The 24,226-nt window shown below is 32.6% G+C and overlaps 2 protein-coding genes across 4 annotated transcripts in view; one reads left to right on the plus strand and one right to left on the minus strand.

Annotated features, from left to right (window-relative positions):
• Positions 1–24,226, minus strand: part of LOC118190582 (sodium-dependent proline transporter-like) — a 258,842-nt gene that overhangs the window by 57,723 nt on the left and 176,893 nt on the right. The gene's annotated exons all lie outside the window — the stretch shown is intronic.
• Positions 5,786–23,823, plus strand: LOC118190577 (uncharacterized). The gene is made up of 2 exons (XM_035361322.2): positions 5,786–6,138; positions 20,824–23,823. Exons 1-2 carry the CDS (start codon positions 5,906–5,908, stop codon positions 23,345–23,347), a joined length of 2,757 nt encoding a protein of 918 aa, XP_035217213.2. The 5' UTR covers positions 5,786–5,905; the 3' UTR covers positions 23,348–23,823.

Raw genomic sequence — 24,226 nt, forward strand, 5'->3', positions numbered from 1 at the left:
CAATTTGTAAGCAAAATTTTAATTACTTCGTGATTTAATTTTTTTACTTTACATTATCCAAATAATGTTTTAATTAAACTGTAGCTAAATCGAAATAGGTTATCCATTTTGTATTGCGCAAATAAATAAAAAATCAAATAAAAATGTATAAATACTCTTTGTCCGTTTATATATCAATACATATACCAGATCTAGTTTTATTATATGCCATCTATGTTAATGACTATGAAGTAAGGTCCCATTTTTACCCTAATTTTTTGCTTATTTGTTAGTAGATCATAAATAGTTAGAATTAGGCTTTTGTAGTTACTGTATACGTTTTAAATTATTCAGTCTATAAAATTATGCAAATTATTCTTAACCTTTTTCCAATTTCCTTTAATGCATCAAATCATTTTTATCATTTCTGCAACTATTTTCTTTTTTTAAACGAAAAGTTTTCATTTCGATTACTATGTATATCTGAACATTAGTTATGTAAGTTAAAAGTCTGTGTTTTCAATTCTTTCTATCTGTCAGTTAATATAGCTATTCCGCAAAAATATAGCATAAACTATTTCGATTCAGTTACAAACAGCATAAAGCGTAACCTAACAAAATGCATAACCTATTTAGATTCAGTACAGTTTAATTAAAATATTATTTTTTAACGTAAAGTTATAAAATCAATCACGAAGTCAATATTTTTAGTCTTTTCTCAGTTCATTGTATCAATGTTCAGTTTTCTTATTAATATGGCTTTATAAAACTTTTTTTTGCCTTTTGGTTATTAACATTTTGCGTATTTATTTCATTTATTAAATATCATATTCTTGACGCTCACGTCAACAACAGTAAAACTAATTCAAGAGGTGTGGAATATATATACTTAAATTTAAAAAGAATGGAGTGGTTTGAATTACAAATTAAATTTAAAAAATAGTTGCTTCAGTACTAAAATATAGTTGCGAATAAATCCCTTACTTAAGACCTTGAAACTCCGAAAAAATTAAAAAGTATTTTAATAACAATTAAATTCGTTTCATTAAAATAATATTTAAAGAAAGCGATATACAATCATTTTATAATTTGAAAACGTATCTTTGACATTTTGAAACTACCTTTCGGCGTGATTTCTTTTGACGATAACTTTAAAGGCTTAATTAAATAATTAATTTCGCAGAAAATTTAATACCATCACATACTATTATTAAGTATTTGTGCGTAAAATAATATTACATATAAAATATATAAAATATTTTTAAAGCGAGACTCAGTTCAAGAGTTGTATATCATAATAGTTTAAAGTTATTAATAACAACTAAAAAATAAAGAGTTGTGCTTAAGAAATCCGATAATTATGTTTATTTACGAACATTTTATGGATGCGGATTTTGCCCCATCGTATCCTGCAAATAATAGGGACAAGGGAAAAAAATCATCATAGCTCTAACCGTATGATGCCCGTTCTGACCCGCGGGTAAAAAGAAGTGTTTGCTCACCCTGGTCTGCAGCATTTTCCAAAAATGTTCTCAGCGCCAGAAAATGTTTTTCTATTTTTTTTTTAAATGTCGTATAAGCTATCGCACAAAATTAATAAATACACACACAATAATCATTAAATTATAATAAATCGTATTACATGAGAATGTGTTTCAAATTAAAATGCATTTCGTTATTAAGTGTAGCAATAAGGGAGCAAGAAATCTAACAAAGTTAAATATTTATTTCTCATATCGCACTGAAAACCAAGTAATTGACTTGATCTATGCGCATTAATACATAAAAAGAAATGTTAAGAACTTTCGAATTCATTCAAGGTTTTAAAGAACTTTTTGGTGCCAAGAGCTTATAAAACTGGAATGAATTGTACCAAGTTGAAAGTAAATTTCTTTTTCTGATCACATTGTCTCCGAAAAGAAATATTCTTTGGGCCAAAGACTGAAGTATAAAAAGCGCTGCAAACAAAAGGATCAGAAGTATGCCGTTCAATTTATCTTCTGTCCATTGAAAAGAATAAAATGAGCAATTGTGAATGACAAAGAGTACTATCAAATTTCATAACCCTTTCTTTATTTACTAGAGCTTTGCAGAAAAGTATCAACATTTTATCTCTACTGTATGCTATATTTTTCATTTTTGTTTATTTATTAGTTTATTTTATTTTTTAATATTTCATTGGCCGATACTCACCAAGTAGACATTTACCAAAAATGGCTGACCCATCACGATGTTGACGGTCTTGTTACCGAAAACTTCGGGCAGGATACGCCACAGGCATGAACTATTACTGAATTCATTCAAAGTGAGCGAAAATAATCCTTTTATTATTCAAAGCTGAGTCAATATGAAAGCTGGTTGCAACAAGCTCGTTTTATACTGCGGTTACCGAAAAATTCAGAAAACAGGGCCAATGAGACACGAAAAATTCGTAAACACACATACACATATATATATAATATATAATATATGTATAAACACATATATACGCATTTGTAATCCTAAGAGATTAAACAAAGCATACCAGCGATAACTACTGCGATAGAATATATTTGCCGTAATCACCGCCTTTCTGCTTGTATGATAATTGTGGTAATAAATTATTTTCTTAACTCTCGCGGAAAAGAAACCTGAAATTTAGCAGCTGAAATAAACAGCAGTTACTTTCGTATTAAAATTTTATCGATTAGTTTTTATCTCAAAATGTGTAACTCAGTGACCCCTTTTTTGTTTTCAACGATAATAAATATTACAGCACCTGTAATAAATACTTTTCTCTCAATTTAAATTATACATCAGTTTAAGTTTCTCCTTTCCCCCTGAAATTTGAAATTTATTTGCTGTTTGAATAGTGACAGAAAAGCTGCTGCATTGCAAGTTCCATAGATTTCGTCGATTCTAGTAAAATGCGCTTCTATATGACACGATGTCTCAGCAAAAACAAATCACAGTCCATACGACTCTCATATGTTTCACATAAATCAATAATATTTGCTATTGTTGCTTATCAATTTATGCTGAGTAAACAGGTCGATCAATGGTCATGGATGAAGCACAAGGGGTATTTATTACTAGTTATAAATCTTAGGCTGTAGAAGTGAAAGTAAGACTTTTTCCAGCTCCGTTCCGATTTTGTTCTAATATATCTGAAAAACGAAATGCGAGGTTCTAGTACCCGGATTCCTTTTAAATAAATTCTAATTTTCGAAGCAAAGACGTATATTGGTGGTGTGGTGTATTTAATTATGACAAAGCACACTAGGGCTATCTGCTTAAGGGGAGGGATGCCTTAGTGGAGGACTTTCTAAGGGGAACTGGCTCGTATACACGTTACACATGGGGAAAACCACAAAAACACCCATGCAACTAGCCCGTTCGTGGGATTCAAACCTCGGACCGAACTACCAGTGTTCAGCGACTCAAAGACGTATATTGACTGCCATGGCACTTTTCGGATTCCGGTACGAGAAGCCAAATCAATTTAATCATATTATGTTATTAATTTTTATAATTATATTTTTGTTCGTTTTTTAATAAATTTTCTGTTCCATGCAAGCCAGCATTGATTTTTTTGTTCTTTACCCAGAAGCCATCTATCGATATTAGCACTGATATATTCCGCGTTTAATCGTAGCTGCACAAAAATGGCAAGTAAACACAGTACGAGATAACTTGTTTGTGTCCTAGAGAAAAACGCAATCTACGAGTTATCTCATAGTTGACAGTCAACGTGTTAAGTGCTCCTACACCACAGATGCATAGATACAACTCTCATGGGGTTTGATTGGTTTGGTTTATTACGGCAAAGCACACTGCTGCTCTATGCCTAAGGAGAGGAATGCATTCGTGAAGAATTTTCCAAGGGAAACTGGTTATACAAGATACATATGGGTAAAAGCACAAAAACGCCCATGCAGCCAGCCCGTTTTCCTTTATTCGAACCCAGATCGGAACTACCAATGTTTAAGTATTTTACCGCTCAGCTGCAGGTGGGCCTCGTGGGGTTTGAATAATGACCATTTTGGTTGAAAGAAAGATATACTGATTGCTATGCTGATCAGAAAAATGCCTTCTCATCGGGATTTCTAAGACTCTAAAATGATGATTTTAAATTTCTGCCATTTTTTTAACTATCTGTAAACAGATACTTGTAATCAGCCACTTGCTTAGAATAGTCACAAGTTAAGAATAGTTTGATAAAACATATGTATTACACGAGTCACGTCTAAAATATCATAATTAAAATTTACATAGCAACTAGGCAGTAGCTAATAAATATTCTATGCAAAATTTATTACTGCAAAAAAACTCATGCCATATGTGTCTCGGAAAATGCATTAGTGAATGAAAAAAAACATATATTCGCTTTCTTCTTGGTTAAAACAAGAAAATAAACACACGAGTTGTCTGGTGCACCGCCGAGTGATAAAGTCCCTAAACACTGGTAGTTTGGTTCGAATTCCGCGAATGGGCTGGCTGCATGGGAATTTTCGTAGTTTTTTCCCATGTGTGATGCATTAATACGACCCAGTTTCCCTTGGAAAGTACTCCATAAAGCATCCCACCCTTCCGTGTAGTGGTTTAGGGCATAAAACATAAATAATAATAATAATAATGAGTGGTCTGACTATCCGAAATCGCACAAAACACGCAGCTACCACAGCGCAGTACGTTGCTACATAGAATTATTGTTGTATGTTTGATTTGGTTTTTTGATTACGGCAAAGCACACGAAGGCTATCTGCCTATAGAGAAGATTAGGTTAGGTTAGGTTATTTAATTACGGTAGAGCCTCGAGGGCTATCTGCCTAAGGAGAGGGATGCCTTCGTGGAGGACTTTCTAAGGGAAACTGGCTCGTATACACGTTACACATGGGGAAAACCACGAAAACACCCATGCAGCCAGCCCGTTCGTGGGATTCGAACCGCGGACCGAACTACCAGTGTTCAGCGACCAGTGACCGCTCGGCCACTGGTGGGCCGCCTATGGAGAAGAATGCCATCATGAAGGATTTTATAATAGAAATGGCTGTTATATACCTTACACATGGGAAAAATCACCAAAACGCCAGCCCGTTCGACGGGACACGAGCCCCAGACCGAACTACCAGTGTTCAGCTACTTTACTGCTCGACCGCTGGTGGGCCTACTGCTAATATGTTTCGTGCATATTAAAATTTAAGCGAAAGGGGAGTTTAATACAGAAACTGCAAATTAAAGTATCCTGATTTAGCAACCGCTCTCTGTTCATAATTGACAATATACACGTCTACATTAGTCACGAGTTTACAAAGTATATAATTTTAAACAGCAAAATAAATCAATCTACACGATTAAATGAGTTGTAAAAAAACCGAAATTAAGTGATTAAAGCACCATTTAAAAAACAGATATTTGCTTTAATTTCCGAAAGACCAAAATTAATTTATTTTACAGAGAATTAATTATTCCTGCTTCTACCTATCAGGTCAAAAGTCAGTCTCATCATCATTTCAGAGTACTAATACGGTCATCTTCTTAAATTTTGCACAAAATCATATTAATAAAATTCTTGTTTATATTTTGAAATGTTGATGAGACTGAAATGATTATTTACGAGTTATTTTAGCCATAAACCTTTTTACATGATCGGGCATCTGTGAGGTTCCTTTGAGCGAAACGACCACATTTTTCAAATTCAGGTGAATATCTCCTCCAATTTGGCGATCACGTCGAGCTTCTCGTTCTGGTAACCCTAAACCAAAACAGTTCCCTTCACAGTATATGATCACAGAACAAGGGACTGCCAAATAAATCATTATCAAGACCCAGCGCCAATCCTTGAAATTTCCTAGCGTCACTCTAAGAGTATATATATAATCTCTATGGGAAAAATCCTTTATTGTAGCCATCTGTTAAGGTAAAGAACTCAGCGTTGAAGACAGCGATGTCTTCACCGTTTATATTGGCAGTGATTCTTCATTTTTTCTATCAAGTGACATGGGCCACAGTGTTTCCTGACGTTAGCCACCGTCCACCAATTCCAGGTCAAGCTGTCAGGACATTTGATATCTCGGGACAAAGATATTATGTCCAGGATGATTTACAACAAAATCCCCCTCAAACTATGATTAAAGAGGAAGGATTTTTACAACCCGATCCGAAACCAGATAACCAGCGGTAAGTTTCCATTATCGTTCTAAATTTTATGGGCTAGGCAACATCGTAAACTTGAAAACTGTAGAGAAATATTGGTTTTATTTTTTCGAAGTATGCAACATTTTCTTGTGTTTTAAGTAGCAAAAATGAATTACTCTGTTCAGTGTTGAGAATTTAATTAAAATAAAGTCGTAAATTTTACCACTGAATTTTCCAGTATTTTGCAGCTGAGATATTGGATTTGATAGTGTCGTTCTAAAATCGAAATTATAAAAGTCATTAGCTTTTTCATTTATCTGATGTTGCAAATATTTTTTTAAGTAACAGTTTTGGCCAATATGCATCAAACTTTATAAAGCTAAAGTATATAATTTTGTGCAATATTAAGGTTTTAATAAAGTTCTTATCTCCCCCTGTATTGGCAAATATCGTCGAAAATATTTTATAATTATTTTATTATGAAGCAACAGTACTTTGCAAGTTGCTTAAATGAAGGGGGGGGTATGTTTGCACGAAGCATAAATTCGCATTAACATAGGTAAATATTCTTAAAGAATCTGATACCTTATCAGTGCCTTACCGTAGTTTCTCTTAAGCAAAGAATTAAGTGCAGTGGTTTTGATATAGAATAAACGAAGTACAGTGACATGACTTTTAAAGCCAGTACTGAAAATAAACTTAAGTTGTTAAATCAATGGTATTAACTTTTAAAAAATAAATTTCAATATATTAAATATCAAAAATTTTAAAAATATCAAAAATAGTAAAAAATAAATTTCTTAGAAAAGTAAGAGTTCTGAATTGCGATTTAATAAAACTGAATATTTTAGTCCAACGAAAAATTTAATCATGAATTAGTTAAAATATAATCATGAATTAAATATAGTATTAAGAAATTATTTAAATTGTTTTATTTAATGAAATTATTTTCTTATAATGAGAAAAATATATGATTGCCGGATTGGATTATTTAATCAATGCAAAGCATATATAGACTATTTGTCTCTGATCCATCACAGTTCCGACCGAAAGCATCTCAGCTGATGAAAATCGACAGTTTCTCATCCCTTGCCTTACCCAAAAATTTCTCCAGAGAGCGTGGCAGTTCATTTCTCGTTAATTTGGGAAGCGACATTTCAGTTCTCAGATATAATTCGGAAATGAAATGAATAAAATACTAATTTCTGTTTAATTTATAATCATGTTAGCTTTAGTATATTGTTTTTATGAAAATAGTATTATAGCATATATATATATAGAAAGAGAGAGAGAGAGAGTTCATACAGAAATAATAAACTTCGTACCAGGAAAAAAAAATTATAATTTGATAAAATTACAATTTTGTGCAGGACAGAAATTCTTCTATATTTACGTATTAGCCCAGAATAGACGCTAATCCTAAATGGGATATTAGTCTCGAAATGGGATTTTGCATTGACTCACTATAAACGGCATATCACATTTCAAACTGTTGTCACCAAATATTATCGTCCTGTTATTATATTTAAAGAAATTAAATAATGAAGAATCTGCATGGACGTAAACATTTTTCTCGCACTGTGCAAAAACAACGGTAATTAAGCCACCAAATTTTGAATAACGTAGCCTTCCACCAGAACATGGGCAATTGGAAACCCAAATTTTGAATTTGTTTTATTATTATTTCATATTTTGTAAACCTTTAATGAATTTTTGATTAAAAAAGTCAAAGATTTCAAAGAGAGCAGTGGCAACACTGCACGGAATAAAACATTTTAATCTCCAGCGCGCGAGCGTATTGGAAGTTTTTTTGCTTTGAATCGAATTTCATGTGGCGTAAGGGCCAAGAACTTAGTATTCATCCACCAGAACATACCACCAGAACATGGGCAATTGGAAACCCAAATTTTGAATTTGTTTTATTATTATTTCATATTTTGTAAACCTTTAATGAATTTTTGATTAAAAAAGTCAAAGATTTCAAAGAGAGCAGTGGCAACACTGCACGGAATAAAACATTTTAATCTCCAGCGCGCGAGCGTATTGGAAGTTTTTTTGCTTTGAATCGAATTTCATGTGGCGTAAGGGCCAAGAACTTAGTATTCAATAAGTGAAGTAAACACACAAAACTTCAATAATAAAAATAAAAGAAAATATAAAAACATCTTAATAAGAACACTGAACATAAATATATTAAGCTGAGAAAAGGTTTAAAAAAATTTATGCCAACAATTAACGCTGTATCTGGAATTCTAAACGTATGCTGTTTGGATCTTTATTTTGCATTTAGGTCTCAGCTCACACGCAGCTTTAACCAATCGATTTTAATTTTGCCTAGGTCGTTTGCGTTGATTAGAAAAAGAGTACTTTTTTATGTGTATCGTCCGGAGATGTGAAACAGAAGGTGCCAAAATCATGCAATTTCAGAGTTCGTGCGTAGCAATGTCTTATATGGCATATCCTTTTTCTAGGTCGTATTTATCGCTCTAATTTCCAGTATAAATTTTTCAGTCTTATGAACAATACATAAATACTCTTCTAGTATTAGATATTTTAAGTTTAGAGAGCACTTCGGGGTCACGTGACTATTGGCGAGTAAACAGGCATCTTCATCTGTAAATTTGCCTAAATTTCAATTTAACTTAATATTTACAAATACTGACAAGAACACAAAGTCCAGCAAAATTAATAAAATTTACGACTAATAATAAGTATTCTATTTACAAAATTAATTGTTCTAGTCAGTTGAGTTAATTTATGAAGAACATGTGATTTTTCTTGAAGAATGAGAAGCCTTCACATTCTTGCAGTTATGTTAATTCACAATACTTTGCTAATTTCTTTAATAAAAAACACAAAATCTTTCAAAAACTCAGTAGGTAATTAAAGGAGTAGTAAATAAGATAAAACTATAGTAAAAGTATGCAAAGTCCATATCCTGCTCTGCCAGAGAATCAAAGTTCAGAAGCTGCACAAAACTTGACTATTTACATATTTGCATTCCTCCAGGAAACATTGTGCTGAATCGTTCTAGGAAGTTTGGCTACATTTTGTATGCTTGGATCATAATTCATGAGCTCCTGAATTGCACTTTTAGGCGAGATTTTCAAAAATGTTATGCGCGGTGATTAAGATTTGCTCGTGCATTGTTTCAACTTGAAGATCACTGTGAATTTGTGAATTTTTCATGTACCATGGCTATCACTATGGAACAGAGAATTTTATTTTGAAAAACATCTATTTTTGCTCTTTCAGTTTTATTGTTTGCCGCCCAATGCGAGACGCATACAAAAAAGGATCGATCGAATTAAAGTAATATACAATGTCCTTTTGATTTTTATATTTAGCTTTGATTTCCGTCCTGAGATGCAATAAAGAGCCATGAGGGCTGCAATGGCTTTATTTAATATTTCTCTGCCGTGATATTAGAATGAACGAGTTTTGTTCACTGTTACACCTAAATACTTGCAAAAGTCTGTGATAGGAATAATGTTGTCTCAAATTTTAAATTCTATTTGAACATTAAAACCTCTTCTGTATCTGCGAAAAAGCATAATACAGCATTTACTTTAGCTTAATTTTCCAATCCGCACACCTCTTGGTTATGATATTAACTTTAAACTAGGTTATTGATTGCAATTTGGAGGTTAAATGAACTTGTGAGTATCACCGTCTCATCTGCATATTTCAGTATCTTAGATTCAAGTCTATTTGGTAGATCATTTATGTAAATGTTGAAAAGACTCTATCCTAAAGACCGAGCCTTGTGGAACAGCACTGCAAATTATTTTCTCTGCAGAAAGAGAATCACTGCATCGGACTTCAAGTCCTTCTTTTTAAATAGGACATCATTAACTGAATAGAACTGGTTGGGTAGCAGAAAATTCTTGAACTTAAGTATGAGCCCTGCGTGTCACACTCGACCGAAAGCTTTTTCGAAGTCAAGGAAGCACGCAGCAATTCCTCTCTTTTTCTTAAAATTATCAGCAACATATTCTATTAACTTTTAAATTTGATGTGTTGTACTGTGACTTCTGAATCCGAACTAGGCACTGTCGATCAAGTTAAGACGTTCCAGATGATCTGCGAGACGCTTTTTCAATACTCTTTCAAACACTTTGTCTATGGCAGACAGAAAACTTAGTGGTCTATAGCTAATTGTATTTCTGAGGGTTTTTCTTGGCTTAAGAAGCGTAATAATGACAGAATGCTTCCACTGTTACGGGAAGTAACTGAGCCCAATACACGCATTAAAAATATTTGTCAATAAGATTACACATCTTCGTGGTGAGGCTTTTAAGCGCTTCATTATTGATGTCATCGAAACCTTTGGCTATTCTTGTTTTAGCTTTTTGATAATCTGTTTTACTTTTCTTGGAGAAGTAGATGGGATAAAATTAGTAGTAGGTCTATATTTAATAAACGAAACTGAGTTCTTCATTTCCTCTTCATCTTCAGAGTTATGAGGGGTGTGTGATTTGACTACATTAGCAAGCTCTGACATTGCATTAAGAATTTCACTTTCTGATTGGTGGGTTTGACCCATGTGATGAATTAGGTGTTAAACTATTGATCAGTTCACTTCAACGTGAACGCGCTATCCTCCAAACTGTCCCTGGTTGTACTTCTAAATTTTCTAGCAGAGAATCCCATTTTCAGAACAATAATTTTGAATTTCGCTAGAGATTCTTCTGTTAAGATAATTCACATGCCGTTTATTTAAAGGATTAGGGTAATTTGTATGTAATTGCTTGTTTTTCCTATTTCTTTTTTTAATTATCTCTTTAACTCTAGTAGACCGGGTGACATACGTATTAAATGCATAGGAAGAATTTTTGATAGCATTCTGCATTTCATAAGTAAGGAGATAAATTTGACTTTCAATATCAGGAGAATGATTGTAACTGTTACTACAGGGAGCATTCACTAGTTGTTCTGAGTATTTAGTCCAATTTACTTTGACGCTTTTCTGTTTGAGGAGTGGATAAATCCCATAAACGTCGAAATTGATATGAAAAGTATCGGACTTTTACTTCTAATAAAGGTGTCGCAGTGATATGCTTAAGCATGTCAAGAATGTCTCCTTGTCTGTTTGTATGTATACGAGTTGGTGTTTCTAGAAGCCGCTATCCTGAGTTTACTATTACTGAAATAACTGCAGAGTATTCTACTATTAATCGTTGGTATTACGCGAGTTCCATAACTGATGTTTAGCATTTACGTCCTCTGCAATATTTGTAGGATAGCTGGTGGAAGTGAGCAAATTCAAAGCTTGAGTGGACAGAGTACTTTTTGGTGGGTGATAAATCATGATAAAAAGATAGGCTTCATTCGTCGAACTATAAATCAGTGCTGAAGTAAATTCAATGCGATTCGTAGTAGGGAGTTGACATATGAAAGGTTTTAAATTATTCTTGATTAGAATGGAAGTCCCTTCGCCCATATTATGATTTCTGTCCTAATAACAGTATATCCTTGAAATTTTAGCTCATCGTGTGGTATTAAATGAGTTTCATTTAATAACATGACGTCTGTTTGTTTTTTGTCTAAGTAGTTCCCTACTTCATGGGTTTGACGTCCTACCCCGTTTGGATTAAAAAAATGACACTTTTCAAAAAGCCGTTGGTAGCTGCAATTATATTATTTATTCTCTGTTGGACGTTAAAAGTCATAATTGAGACTTATAAAATAAACAAAGGCTTCCATGCCTTATTTCAAATTTTTGCATTATGCTTTTAGTTTTTTTAAATTGTATAAAAATTCTTCTGCTTTAATTAACTGAATTTTCAGCCAATCAAAGAATAAGGGTTCTTTCGGTTGTGTTTCATTTTGTTTTTTCTAAGTAGAATTTACTTTAAAAGCTTCTTTTTTAGAGCCTGGAAGGACAGGAAAATCGTTTTCATTTAAGTTAAACATTTTTGAATTTTCAGATTTTGATTGATTGGGATTAGGTTTATTTCTTTTGATATTTTTGGGAGTTTAACACATCCCTTATAAGACGAAACATGCGGGCCTCCGAAAAGACCACAAGCTGCCCAGGTTTTTCTTCCCTTTTTTTTTTTTTTTTTTTTTTTTTTTTTTTTTTTTTTTTTTTGCTTATAGCTATGACTCGTGCGCTCCTGCCCTTTCTTTATATTGGCACAGATCCCATGTGTTGCCCCTACCTTTGACACTTGCGGTTCTGCACAGGACCTGGCCAGGTTTTGTAATTTGTTACGAAAACGTCTAAAGCTCTTAATGATTTAATAGCATATATTCTTTTTCCCTCAGGGTTTCGTTTACATTCCACCAGGAATAATGCGAGCTGTATAACTTTACCATCCTTGTAACTAGTGTGTCGCCTTTAAGGTTTCCTCGACCTTCTTGACTCCGCGTTTTCCTATTTTATCTTTTAAAAACTCCTGATTTGCGTTAAAATCTGATAATACAATGGGTGGTATGTGTCCAGCAGTTTTTCTAGGCTGTGTAAATTCAGTGTCGTTTTTAACGGTATCTTGATCCATTTGATTATCTGAGTTTAAATTTGCTTTTCTGCGCAGAAGCCTCATATTCCATATCTGAACTTGTTCTTTTGTGTGTAATTCTATAAGTAGTGTAACCCCCTGAATCTTTGCAATTTCGTTTTGAGCGCTTTAGTGCTTAAGCTCCTTTAGAGTTGATTTTGCGAAGTGTTATTCACACTTAAAGTTTTTGTTTGTGCGTTGGCAATTTGTGCATCTAAAGAAAAAATTCTTTTTTCTAGTGCTTGAATTCTTTCAATAACTTTAGCATCTTTATCAGCAATGCTGATTAACTCGCTATGTTCCTTTTGCATTTGAAGCCTAACGCTTTGAAGATCATTAGTAGTAATTTCGTCAAAGTTAGCATTATTTACGAAATATTTAGTATTAATTAAATGAGGAGCTTACTACGCGAGATATTTGTTTCAACTCGGATCAATTCGTAGGAAAAAATGCTCATGGAAAAAAGATGCAGCTTTTGAAATAGTTTCATTTAGAAATGCAAGATTTTTAGAATACCATGAGATAAGATTACAGAAATGTGTCTCTGGAGAGGGTGAAGTTAAATGAGAATGAATATAACCTTCATTATCAAATTTCAAACGAAAAGGAAATCGTAGACAGTATGACAGCAGCAGCGTGTTTATGACTAAACCAGGAAAGACGAAGTTCTAAAACTTCGAAAAAATATTTAGTCATCAAAATAGTGTGCCATCGTGGAACAAAGGGAAAATAAGAATGCATCGAGTATATAATTAACGAATGCGATAACTCTCAGATTTAGTATTGAACTAAACTCTAATTCAACTCAAAGAAGATCGTCAGTTTTTCACGCTAATTAGCCCGGCCATTCATGTATCAGGAAAATCGTGTACAAAGTTAGTTTGCTTCAAGTACTTGTAATTTCTGTAAAATGTACGTACATAGTGAATCAAAAAGCGTTTAGATTTTTAATCTGGAATGAAATAACATCGCGTGGCGATCATCTTCCCAAAAGAAAATTTGTCATTCTGAAAGTATCCAAAGTATCTTCTGTAGAGTCATTAGGTTATTTTGAATCAGGAAACACGAAAAATGAGCAATGCCCTCTGCGGGACTGGAACCTGGATCTCTCTCTCGAATACGCGCCGAGTGTGCTACCATTGCACCACGAAGGCACGAAGAAAGGAGGGAGAAAATATCTTATATATCCCCCTTTTAAAGGGTGACTGGGGATTAGAGAACCCAATCGCCAAATCCTAGTGGTGAAGAATCATCATCCACCACCCTTTAGTTCTGCCCCACTGTAGAGTCATTATGTTATTCTGATGCTGAAGACCTGAAAAATGTGCAGTGGCCTCGCTGGAACTCGAACCTCTCGAATACGCGCAGAGTGTGCTACCGTTATACAATGAAAGCATGCAGAAAGGAAGGAGAAAATATTTTATACTTTGAACAAAATGTAACTTTGGTACTGTAAATCACTTTCGTAGAAGCAGTACGTCCATAAAAGAAGAAAAGAAACCATGAGTGGTCGTCTGTGGATGGTTTCATTACAGTGAAACCATAAAATTTTAAGATGACCTTAAAGAGCTAATATTTAGTATCGATTTTTATTCGGTGTCCGCCGAAAGCATCGCGGCAAAAACATCGCGGACGAAAACGTCGCGGAGAAAACAACGCAAGGCGAAAACGTCGTGCTACAAAACATCGTGGGAGAACACATCGCAAAGAGAAAACATCGCAGTTCTAAAACATCGTGGTACAAAACATCGTCGTCGAAAATAAAGCGGTTCAAAAACTTCGCAGTTTAAAAACATCGTCGTCGAAAATATCGTGGTAAAAAATAAAGTATCTTCAAATCATCGCATGACGATAACATCGCAGACATGCTTTTTTCAGGCTTTAATAACTGTAAATGGATATTCCCATAATGATTTGTGAGCGCAAGATGTAAAGAAGGATAATTTTTACTTTCATATTTTTTATTAAATATAAAATTTTTGCTGAGAAAATAAGAAAACTTAAGCATAGAAAATTAATGCAACTTATAGCACTTAATAGAATTTTAAATCGACATAGTTAACTAAGAAAGACCTTTAATAAATAAATTTTTATAAAGATTTTACAGGTAATTTTTCATAAAAAGTATAATCTATTAAGTTGCATTTAATTTTCTATGCTTAAGTTTCCTTCTTATGTTTTCAGCAAAAATTTATTAGTTAATAAAAAAATGTGAAAGTAAAAATTATCCTTCCTTACATCACTTGCGCTCACAAATCATTATAGGAATATCCATTTACAGTTATTAAAGCCTGAAAAAAGCATGTCTGAGATGTTATCGTCATGCGATGATTTGTAGATACTTTATTTTTTACCACGATATTTTCGACGGCGATGTTTTTAAACTGCGAAGTTTTTGAACCGCTTTATTTTCGACGAAGATGTTTTGTACCACGATGTTTTAGAACTGCGATGTTTTCTGTTTGCGATGATTTCTCCCACGATGTTTTGTAGCACGACGTTTTCGCCTTACGTTGTTTTCTCCGCGACGTTTTCGTCCGCGATGTTTTTGCCGCGATGTTTTCGGCTGTAACCGTTTATTCGTATTCTCAGAAATATTGCTAATTTTCAGATGTCATCAATTATGGAAAACGAATTGATTTTTCAGCGTATTTTTTCCATATAATAAATGTAATACTTTGCAAGTTAGATAACTTCAACTGCTTTTACAAAATGTACAAATATAAATTTTATATATTTTCCAGAAATCAGAGTAATATAGATTTCCAAAGTTTGCAAAATGATTTGAAAACATGACTTTTAATATTATTTCTCATATTGCGCGTTAATTATTTCAATTATTCGAAGTGTTAGTAGTTAGGACATCTGTGACTCCCATTTACCAGGGATTAGTAACATTCTACAGGGCTTTAAGTTGCAAATTTTTTCGGAATATGGCACAGTATTTTATAAAAGTAATTTCAGCCTCGAGTGGCGTAGGGTTCTGTAAATATAAAAATGTGACATATTAAATTATCTCCTAGATCAAAAGTTCACTAGTAAATTATTCATTATACTTCTATAAAATAAATACCACGCTATAATTTAATGCTCGGATTCACGAAAATATTCGAGAACAAATTTAATGACTTAGAGTAACACTCGCTATTAATTTCGTAGATCTCTGAGAAATTTTTACATAAATTTCTGAAACGATTTTTATTTAACTTATCAAAGCTTTATGAGTTTTATCAAATTGATCTATTGCTTCATGAAGATTACATAAAAGTTTAGATTAAAAAAAAACATGTAACAAAAGTAAAAAAATATCAAGTCCTAATTTCACTGCGAGATGCATTTGCAAGTGAGTTTTGCCCTATAGTTTAAATATACGTCTTCAATTAGAATTTAATATACAATTTAAATTTAATATACGTCTTCAATTAGAATGTACCAAATAAAGAAAAATCTGAAAGGTTTTAGATTTTTTTACAGTCACTCAAACAGGTTTTTAAGGTTTTTTAACACTCTCGTTGAGCTCGTAGTCTACCAGTCTGCCCTGCACTCCCTCTTACTAAACTTTTTTTTTTTTTTTTTTTTTGTCTTTTTAGCTTTGTTATCAAGCCCAGTTTTCTTTACACTTAAAAACTACAATTCACTAGAAAAACTACAAAAATGTTAAAAGCAGCAATACGTTTAGAATTCCAGGCACCTTTTTTCTTTTTTTAAAGGTGGCTTTACGCACCTTTTTTTGTCTGTTTAGTACTATCATTTTGTGTGCTTATTTATTAAATATCACGTTCTTGCAGCTTACGACTCAACATTAATTCATTAATGTAACTCTGTACTTCAACATTAATTAAAATCCGACTCAACAGCAAAATCACACAATATTTAAAAGCAGCATATCTTTAGAATTTCTGATAGACTGTCTAGTGCGCTGAGGGAGATAGAAATATTTTTTCCATGAACTGTTCCCACTGCTCGCTTTGTTGAGTTTGTTAATCAAAAATTCGTTAAAGTTTTAAAAAATAAGAAATAGATAATAAAAAAAATTAAAAATTCGGGCTTCCAGGTGCCTTTGTTTGGGTTTACGAAGTTTAGTGTACTTTTATACTGTTCGGGTTGCTGTAACGACAACTACGTTATTCAAAATGTGATGGCTCTAGGTAGCGCTGCTTTTTAACAACATGCATACATTCATGCAGATTTTTCATTATGTAATTTCTTTAAATATAGTACAGGGTGATAATATTTGGTGACAACAATTTAAAAAAATATACGAAGCAAAATGCCATGTTAAGACTAATATCCCATTCGAGATTAATGTTCGTTTTGGTTGGTTGGTGTTTTTTGGCACAAAACCCATGGGGTTTACGTTGCTCCAAACAAAATATCCTTTTTGGACTAAAAATGGATGCCTTTGGTCACAGTTTGTTTCTCTTTCAACAAAACATTTTTTAAAAAGTCAGCTGTCGCTATCTGAAAGAACGGCGTAACGAAAGTCTATCGTTAAAAGATTTTACTTGATTTCTCAGTAAAAAGTACATAAAAAGCTTATAAGAATAAATTGTAGTTAATCTTTAGAATTTTATTCGAGTACATAAAAAATTGCTAAAGGCAGGCATTTGACAGAAAGAGTTGGTTATCTTTTAGTTTGTTTCAGTTCATTATGGTAACACTGACTAGAACTATTTATTTTAAGGGGAGAAATTCCTTCGTTGAAGGCTTTTTAAGGAAAACTGGCTAGACGAAAATTGTAAAAACGACCAATACAGCCAAGTTGTTTGCCAGATATGAGCTCGATTCGAACTATCAGCGTTTCACTTTCATATGTACTTGGTCATTTGTGGGTCAGGTTTCTCTCAGAATATGAAAATGGAATAATCTAATTTTTATATAGTTATAAAAAATGGCTGACACTTGTACTAGTTGAACAGATCATATTTAATTAACAACAGATATCACCAGAAATCGTAAGCATAATATAAATCTCAGAGCTATTTACATAATTGTATCACCCACTCTGAATATTTCAAAGCACTTATGAAGTTAAATCACGCGAATGTCAATTAACTCTATATATATAACCAGTGAACGACTCTTTAATCACCTTTGCATAATTATAAACAAATATGCCTCTTTCCTCACAAATCGCCAAATTTCAAGACATGATCAGCTGTTTTCTTGCTTTAGCTACTCCTAACCGCCTATATGAAGTGTCAACACGACCTCTTAAATTTGTTTATTTTAATTTACTGCTCACATGATTATTTTTTGCCTTTGATGGTTATACGTTCAGACCCTGGGTAAGCCACCCTTCCAGTGAAATGAAATAAATTGGAATGGATTATTCTTTATGTAAATCTCAAAAGAAAATAAAGTTAAAGCGATTACTCGCGCGAATATCTGTAAATGACCTAGGGTAAAACTGGGTTTAGCCGTCACCATAGAAATGTTTTTTAAATTGATATGAATTTAAGATTTTTATGCAAATAATTTAATTTTATTACTTCTTTTGTATGTATTAAGGTCCTCAATCTGTATGCTCCTTAAATAAAATTCATAAAACAATCGTGTGATGAAGAAAAAATGTATTTTTAGTGTATTTAACAAGTAAAAACGATTTTATCTACATTAAACATGCATAAAACATCAACATCTAATTTTTATCTTCGAGAATCACGTAACTATCATTCCACAACTTTAATCACACGTAAATATAAGCTTTTCAATTTATAAATTATTCTTAATTTTAATTATAAATCATTCATTATTCATATTACGTTAGCTAGGTTATCCTTAGACAGCTTTGGATTCTATTTGCAACAGCTGTTAATTTTAAAATTTCTGAACTTTATTACTTATGGCTAATTTATAAGTAATTCATCTAGGGTTATTAATTAAAATGAATTCGTAATAGTACTAATTCCAATTTGATTGAAATATGATTTTTCATTGCATGAAGTAAATTGGTTTTTTATTCTTTTTTCAGATTTTCATGAAGGAATAAAAGCTATTATTAGTTTTTCCAAAAATAAAAGACTATGGAAGACGTAATAAAGTACTTCAGAGTTAAAAATACATCACAACTTCATTTGAAAGTTTTCTTTTTGCCATTTTTAATCACAGTGCTGATTAGCGAATATTCTACATGATTATGTAAAAATAAGTGCTACTGTTTATAATTGATATTTAGATAACGAGGGTCGAGGGTCCCATTTCTTTTGGATTAATTACGCTAGCTGTATCACTTAATTAACTGATTACGTTAGCTTCGTCACTTAGCTTCCACATGAATGAAAAAAATATGCGTTTCTTGCATGATTGGAAAGAAGCATATTGCAACGCATCATATGGTGTTAAAAAAATGAATTTAAAACTCTATAAGTAAAAGATGCAGATAACTAGATTTTTGATTTACACAAATACTAAATCTAAAACATTTCTGAAAAGACCTTATATGGGAATGCGCAGAGAAAACCATTATACTGTCCTAATTCCACTATGATTGTAATTAAATCAGAGAAATAGGCAGGTTGAGTAAAATATTTTTGTTCCCACTACCATGCATTACAAAAAATAGCCACTTTTACTTGCAAAATGTTCTGTGAAGTTCTAACGTAATCCTTAAGACAGGTAATAGTCGAAATGAATCATATGCTTTTTTCTGAATAGATCACAGGCTTTAATAAGGAATACTAATCAATTCAGAAAATTGATGGATTTCATCTCTAGATTTATAGGTCATACATAAATGTGCAATTTAGAATTCAAAAGTAAACTGGCTAGATGTAATATTTCACTTTATGATTAAAAAATTGAAATGAAAGACAATTAAATAGCCAAAATCTTATAAGAAGTTGAATGATGTGGTTCTCAAATTACGCAAACACGTAAGAAAACTAATTAAGATGCAATAACACGCCGAATAAATATTAATTTAGAAGTCAAACAACAAAAATCAGCGTTATATTTTCAAATTTTCACAGGACTAGTTTCGATGGTTTTTCGGAACCATCATCCTCAGCTGCAAAAGCGCAAATGGATCCATTTTGCTGCTGAGGATGATGGTTCGGTAAATTCATCGAAACTAGTCCTCTGAAAATTTGAAAATATAACGCTGATTTTTGTTGTTTGACTTCTAAATTAATATTAAGTAAGAAAATTGCTTTAACTTTTCTATTTTCTGAAATAGCAATATAAAAACAATAGCGCAATAATGCAAATATAATTAGTAGTAATAAAATGAAAGCACTTGCACATTAAATAATGTTTTAGAATAGGGATACCTAAAAATTAATTTAAAAATGAATAATCCCCCCACTATGTTGTTATACATTTAAATTTTTATTACATTAAGAGTAGAACATTGAAATAAAATGCAAATGGAAAAGCCAAAATTTGATTCGAAATTAAACGATATGTTTCTTAAATTAAGTAAACAAGAAAAACACTTCTTCAGCTTTCTATTTTGTGAAATAACAATGTGATAATAATAGAGTAATAATACAAATGTATTTAGTAGTAATAAAATGAAAGAAATTTCGCATTAAATAACATTTCAGGATAGGAATACTGAAATTTAAAATAAGAATGAATTAAACTCCATTATGTTGACTTGCTTCAACATTTTATTACTATCCTAAATTTTTCCATTCTGTAATGGTTCTGCATTATAATTAAACCCAGTCGTTTCAAAATTATGCATATGAATACAGTCCTAGGAGACCTAGTCCAGGAAACTAGTAATGCAAGTTTATGAGTATTACCCCTGATTCATGTTGCTGTAAAACCACCAATTATTTTGAGGATTATTTTGTGTGTGTGTATTGTTTATAAAGTACTAGATATAATCATAAAATTTTGCTATTAATGTCAATAAAAGTTTCTGGCATGCCCGCAAAAATTTAAAACCAATCTCTCCCACGATCTAATCAAAAATTCATCACATAGCTTATAAACCCATAATTTCGATGCTTTAGTTAATTTCAATATCACGTCATGAAATAGTTCCAAAAATATGAATTTTAATTTGTTAATTTAATAAAAACATACGATGGCTGCTTTTTCTTTGTTGGTGTTACATTTTTAATTTTAGACATTATTAAATTTAAAAGATGTTTTCTGTCCAAACAAAATGAAAACTTTACAGCACTAGTTGAAAGTACTATCTTAATATACAATACGTTATTTTAGTATTTAATGATACGTTTAAAGTAAAATGATTTATTTCTGGTTATAGGTGGTTCATTCGGGAAAATCAGTCTGATGAAACGGTTGACTATCCCAGTTCAACAGAGGCATTTGATAGGTATTATTCAAATGGATTACCTGCTGTTGGACCTGTAGCTACTCCTTTACCGGATGAAGCATTTATGATCCCAACATCTAGTAGAAACCAAATGCCTGATGCACCATCATCTACAGGAAATAGTGACATATGGGTTCTGACCAAAGGATCTGATAATCAATATCTACCTCAAAGGCTGGTGCAAGTACCACTACCAACTGAAAGAGTGGTTGAAGTGATTAACCAAGAAACGAGCCCTAAATTTGTATCAGAATCAGTAAAATCAATTCCTTTTATTCCTTCATCTCTGTCTTCTCAGAAAAATCAGTTTCCCCCTCCACCACCTGCTAATGTTGTTCAAGAAATTTGGATTCAATCCCCAAATAAAATTCAAATTCAGAATCAGAAAACGGCAGCAGTAATAGATGAGCTACCTTCCATCAAACAAACCATAGATACTCAACAACCTGTTAAACAAACTTTAAGTGTTCCACAAACTGTTAAACAAATAGTAGACATTCCTCAACCTATTAAGCAAACTGTAGATGTTCCACAGACGTTTAAGCAAATTGTGCAGCCTCAAATAACCAAAGATATGTATCAGTCTCCGCCACCACCTCCACTTCCTGTATTATCCAAAACAGCTGCACCTCTTCCACTTCCTTCATCCTTTAAAACTTCAGACATCACAAGCCCAAAGCAAATAATAGCTCCTGCAACAGCAGGTGATGTTATTCCTGATGATGCCAAGTACATACTTGGAAAGAATGCAGTTGTATCTCAAGTAAAACACATATGGATACCAACATCTCCGCAAACTGGAAAGTTTATAACAGTTCCTGTCTCAGGGAGTCCAGCTCTCGAGAACTCAGGATCAATGAAAGGTATACCGGTTGACATTGCCTCGCCTGTTGATGTGTCTGAGACATGGATCTTGAAGCAAGATGGTCTTATTCCAAGATTTGAGCCTCAAACGTCAGCCTTGCCAGCTGCTGTTGCTCCAAGTGGAAAAGTTTTAATTGATCAAACTCCAACAGTCGTTCAAACTGATTCACTAAAGAATGTACAGCTAGTTGGAAAAAGCATAACTGATAGTATTCCAGTTAATATGTGGCCAGTATCAAAAGGCATTTCTGATCAAACGATTATCGGTAAATCTGAGACTCCGTTACCGCCACCTCCAGGTATTTCACAAAAATCGGATACGATAATAGTTGATAAAGGTCTTCCTGTACCTCCCATCTTTCCTCCGAAAACCTACATTAATAACGAAAATCTTTTACCAACTCCTAACCTACCACCTCTTCCTCCACTTCCACTTATTAGAAAAGTGATGAACGATAAACCATGTCCTCTTAATCCCCAAATTTCGTCTTTCCCATTAAAAGGAATAGCTGCTCCTGTAGTTTCAAAGACATTACCCGTTGTAAAATCACAACCAATTATGCGCATAATTAGAATAAACAATTATCCTTATGGATCATATGTTTTAAATTCCCAAATTAAGCCGAACGCATACGGATACTCTAGACCTGCCACGATATTGCTTCGGCAAACGAATAACGGTTTTATTCGTTTAATACCTGCAAATCCTTCTTCTACTCCAGTTGCGATTAGAAGGCGAATTATCCCAATACAGGGTTCAAAATCGCCAGCTTCAATAATCTATCCACCAGCGCAAGTCGTCAGCAGATTAAGATATAACTATCCTATAAGTGGATATGTAAGATCTTTCCCAGTCCCAGGTAAGAATGTTTTCCCGCCGCCTCAGGCAATTTTCCCGAAAGCAGGATCAATTCTATCAGCTTCGTCAGGATCGAGGTCCTCTTCTGAGAGCTCATCCTCGGAATCTTCAGAAGCGAAAGAAGCCAAAAGAACTAAATCAAAAGGTGCCAAATCAGCAGAAGCAGAAGGAAAAAAGGTTGAGGAAGCAGAGTCTATAGAGACTGAAGAACCTGCAGCTGGCAGTAGCAGTTCCGAAACAAAACCACAAAAGGATAGTTCATCTGTCGAGAAAGAATCAGAAAGAGAGACAGAGGAAGAAGTACCAGCTGAAACACAATCAGCAGAAAGTATAGAAGTTGCTGAAAGTCAATTTATTTCGTATTACGAAAAGCATCCAGAAGGTGAAATTACAGACGAAAGTAAATTAAAATTATTGCCTCAGAAATATACTTTAGATTATGATCAGCGCGATAGCGTAGGTGCTTTTCAAAATCGTAAAGAAGACTCTGATGGTAATGATAAAATTATTTCCAACTATAGTTATGGAGACATTAATCGTTTCTTTCGAAAGATAGAATATGATGTAAGTGATCAATATAAACCGGAAACTGAAAATAATGAACCTGATATAGTGAGTCACAAGACTGTTAGCATAGCAAATACTGTGATAGATAACTCAAGTGCAGAAACAAACGCTAGCACAACACCTCCTTTCAAAGAGAATTTAACAGAGGATGCACAGCGTGACTAATTATACGGCATGTAATTTGGAAGTTATAAAATAAATCTTTTCTGAGAAAAAGTCAAAAATTCAATTGAATGCAGATTTGCAAAGGGATTTCATCCTTATATTTATACCAACTTCAAAGCAAATTTTTCTTTCTTACAGTTTATTTGAATAACATAGTTTGCTATTAAACGTTTCGACAAATTTACATATTTTTGCTCAGACATGCAATCTTTTTTATTCAAACATTATTTTTAATGAACATGAATTACTGTAAAACTTACATATTTTTATTAAGCTCTTTTTACACTGCCAAAATATTTTACTAGAGTTTTAAAATGTCCATAAACGCTTTATTTTGCATACGTTTGTGAGAAAACAAATCGAAAATGCAAATGTATTTTGGAGAAATCTATGCAGTTATGTGTTTTTATACATGCTTATTACAAATGAATTGTTTATATTTTTATGTATGAAGAAAATAAAGAATTGTTACTTATTTTAAAGTCTATATTTTTAGATAACGAATGAATTATATACTATATTTCTTGACACAGTGTTATATGTAGTTAGTAAATGTAATAACAGTTATTCAACGGGAGTTTAAATGAAATATTATGCTGTTTAAATTTTTAACCCAGCAGTGTAATATTCAGAAACTTTACATGATTTAAGACAAACAGAAAAACTAGAGTTATTTGTTTCATATGAAAGGATTTTTTTTTAAATTAAGTATTATGATTTGGATAGATTAATTTCAAGTACTTGTGGTAGTCAAAGAAATAATTTTATTATTTGAATATAAAAGAGAATTTACGTATCTAAAACGAAATTGCACAGTTATTTATTTTATGTGGAAAAAGCAATTTTCATGATTAGATTAATTTAATGCAAATAAAATAA

Source organism: Stegodyphus dumicola, chromosome 5 (genome assembly GCF_044657685.1).
Source record: "Stegodyphus dumicola isolate Sdum_Otavi_A_Nest chromosome 5, ASM4465768v1".
NCBI classification, from domain to species: domain Eukaryota; kingdom Metazoa; phylum Arthropoda; class Arachnida; order Araneae; family Eresidae; genus Stegodyphus; species Stegodyphus dumicola.

Excerpts from the sequence above, each read along its gene's own strand:
- LOC118190577 (XM_035361322.2), top strand. The coding sequence starts at position 5,906 with ATGTCTTCACCGTTTATATTGGCAGTGATTCTTCATTTTTTCTATCAA. Across the intron at positions 6,139-20,823 it reads CCGAAACCAGATAACCAGCG|GTGGTTCATTCGGGAAAATC; the intron begins GTAAGTTTCCAT and ends TTCTGGTTATAG.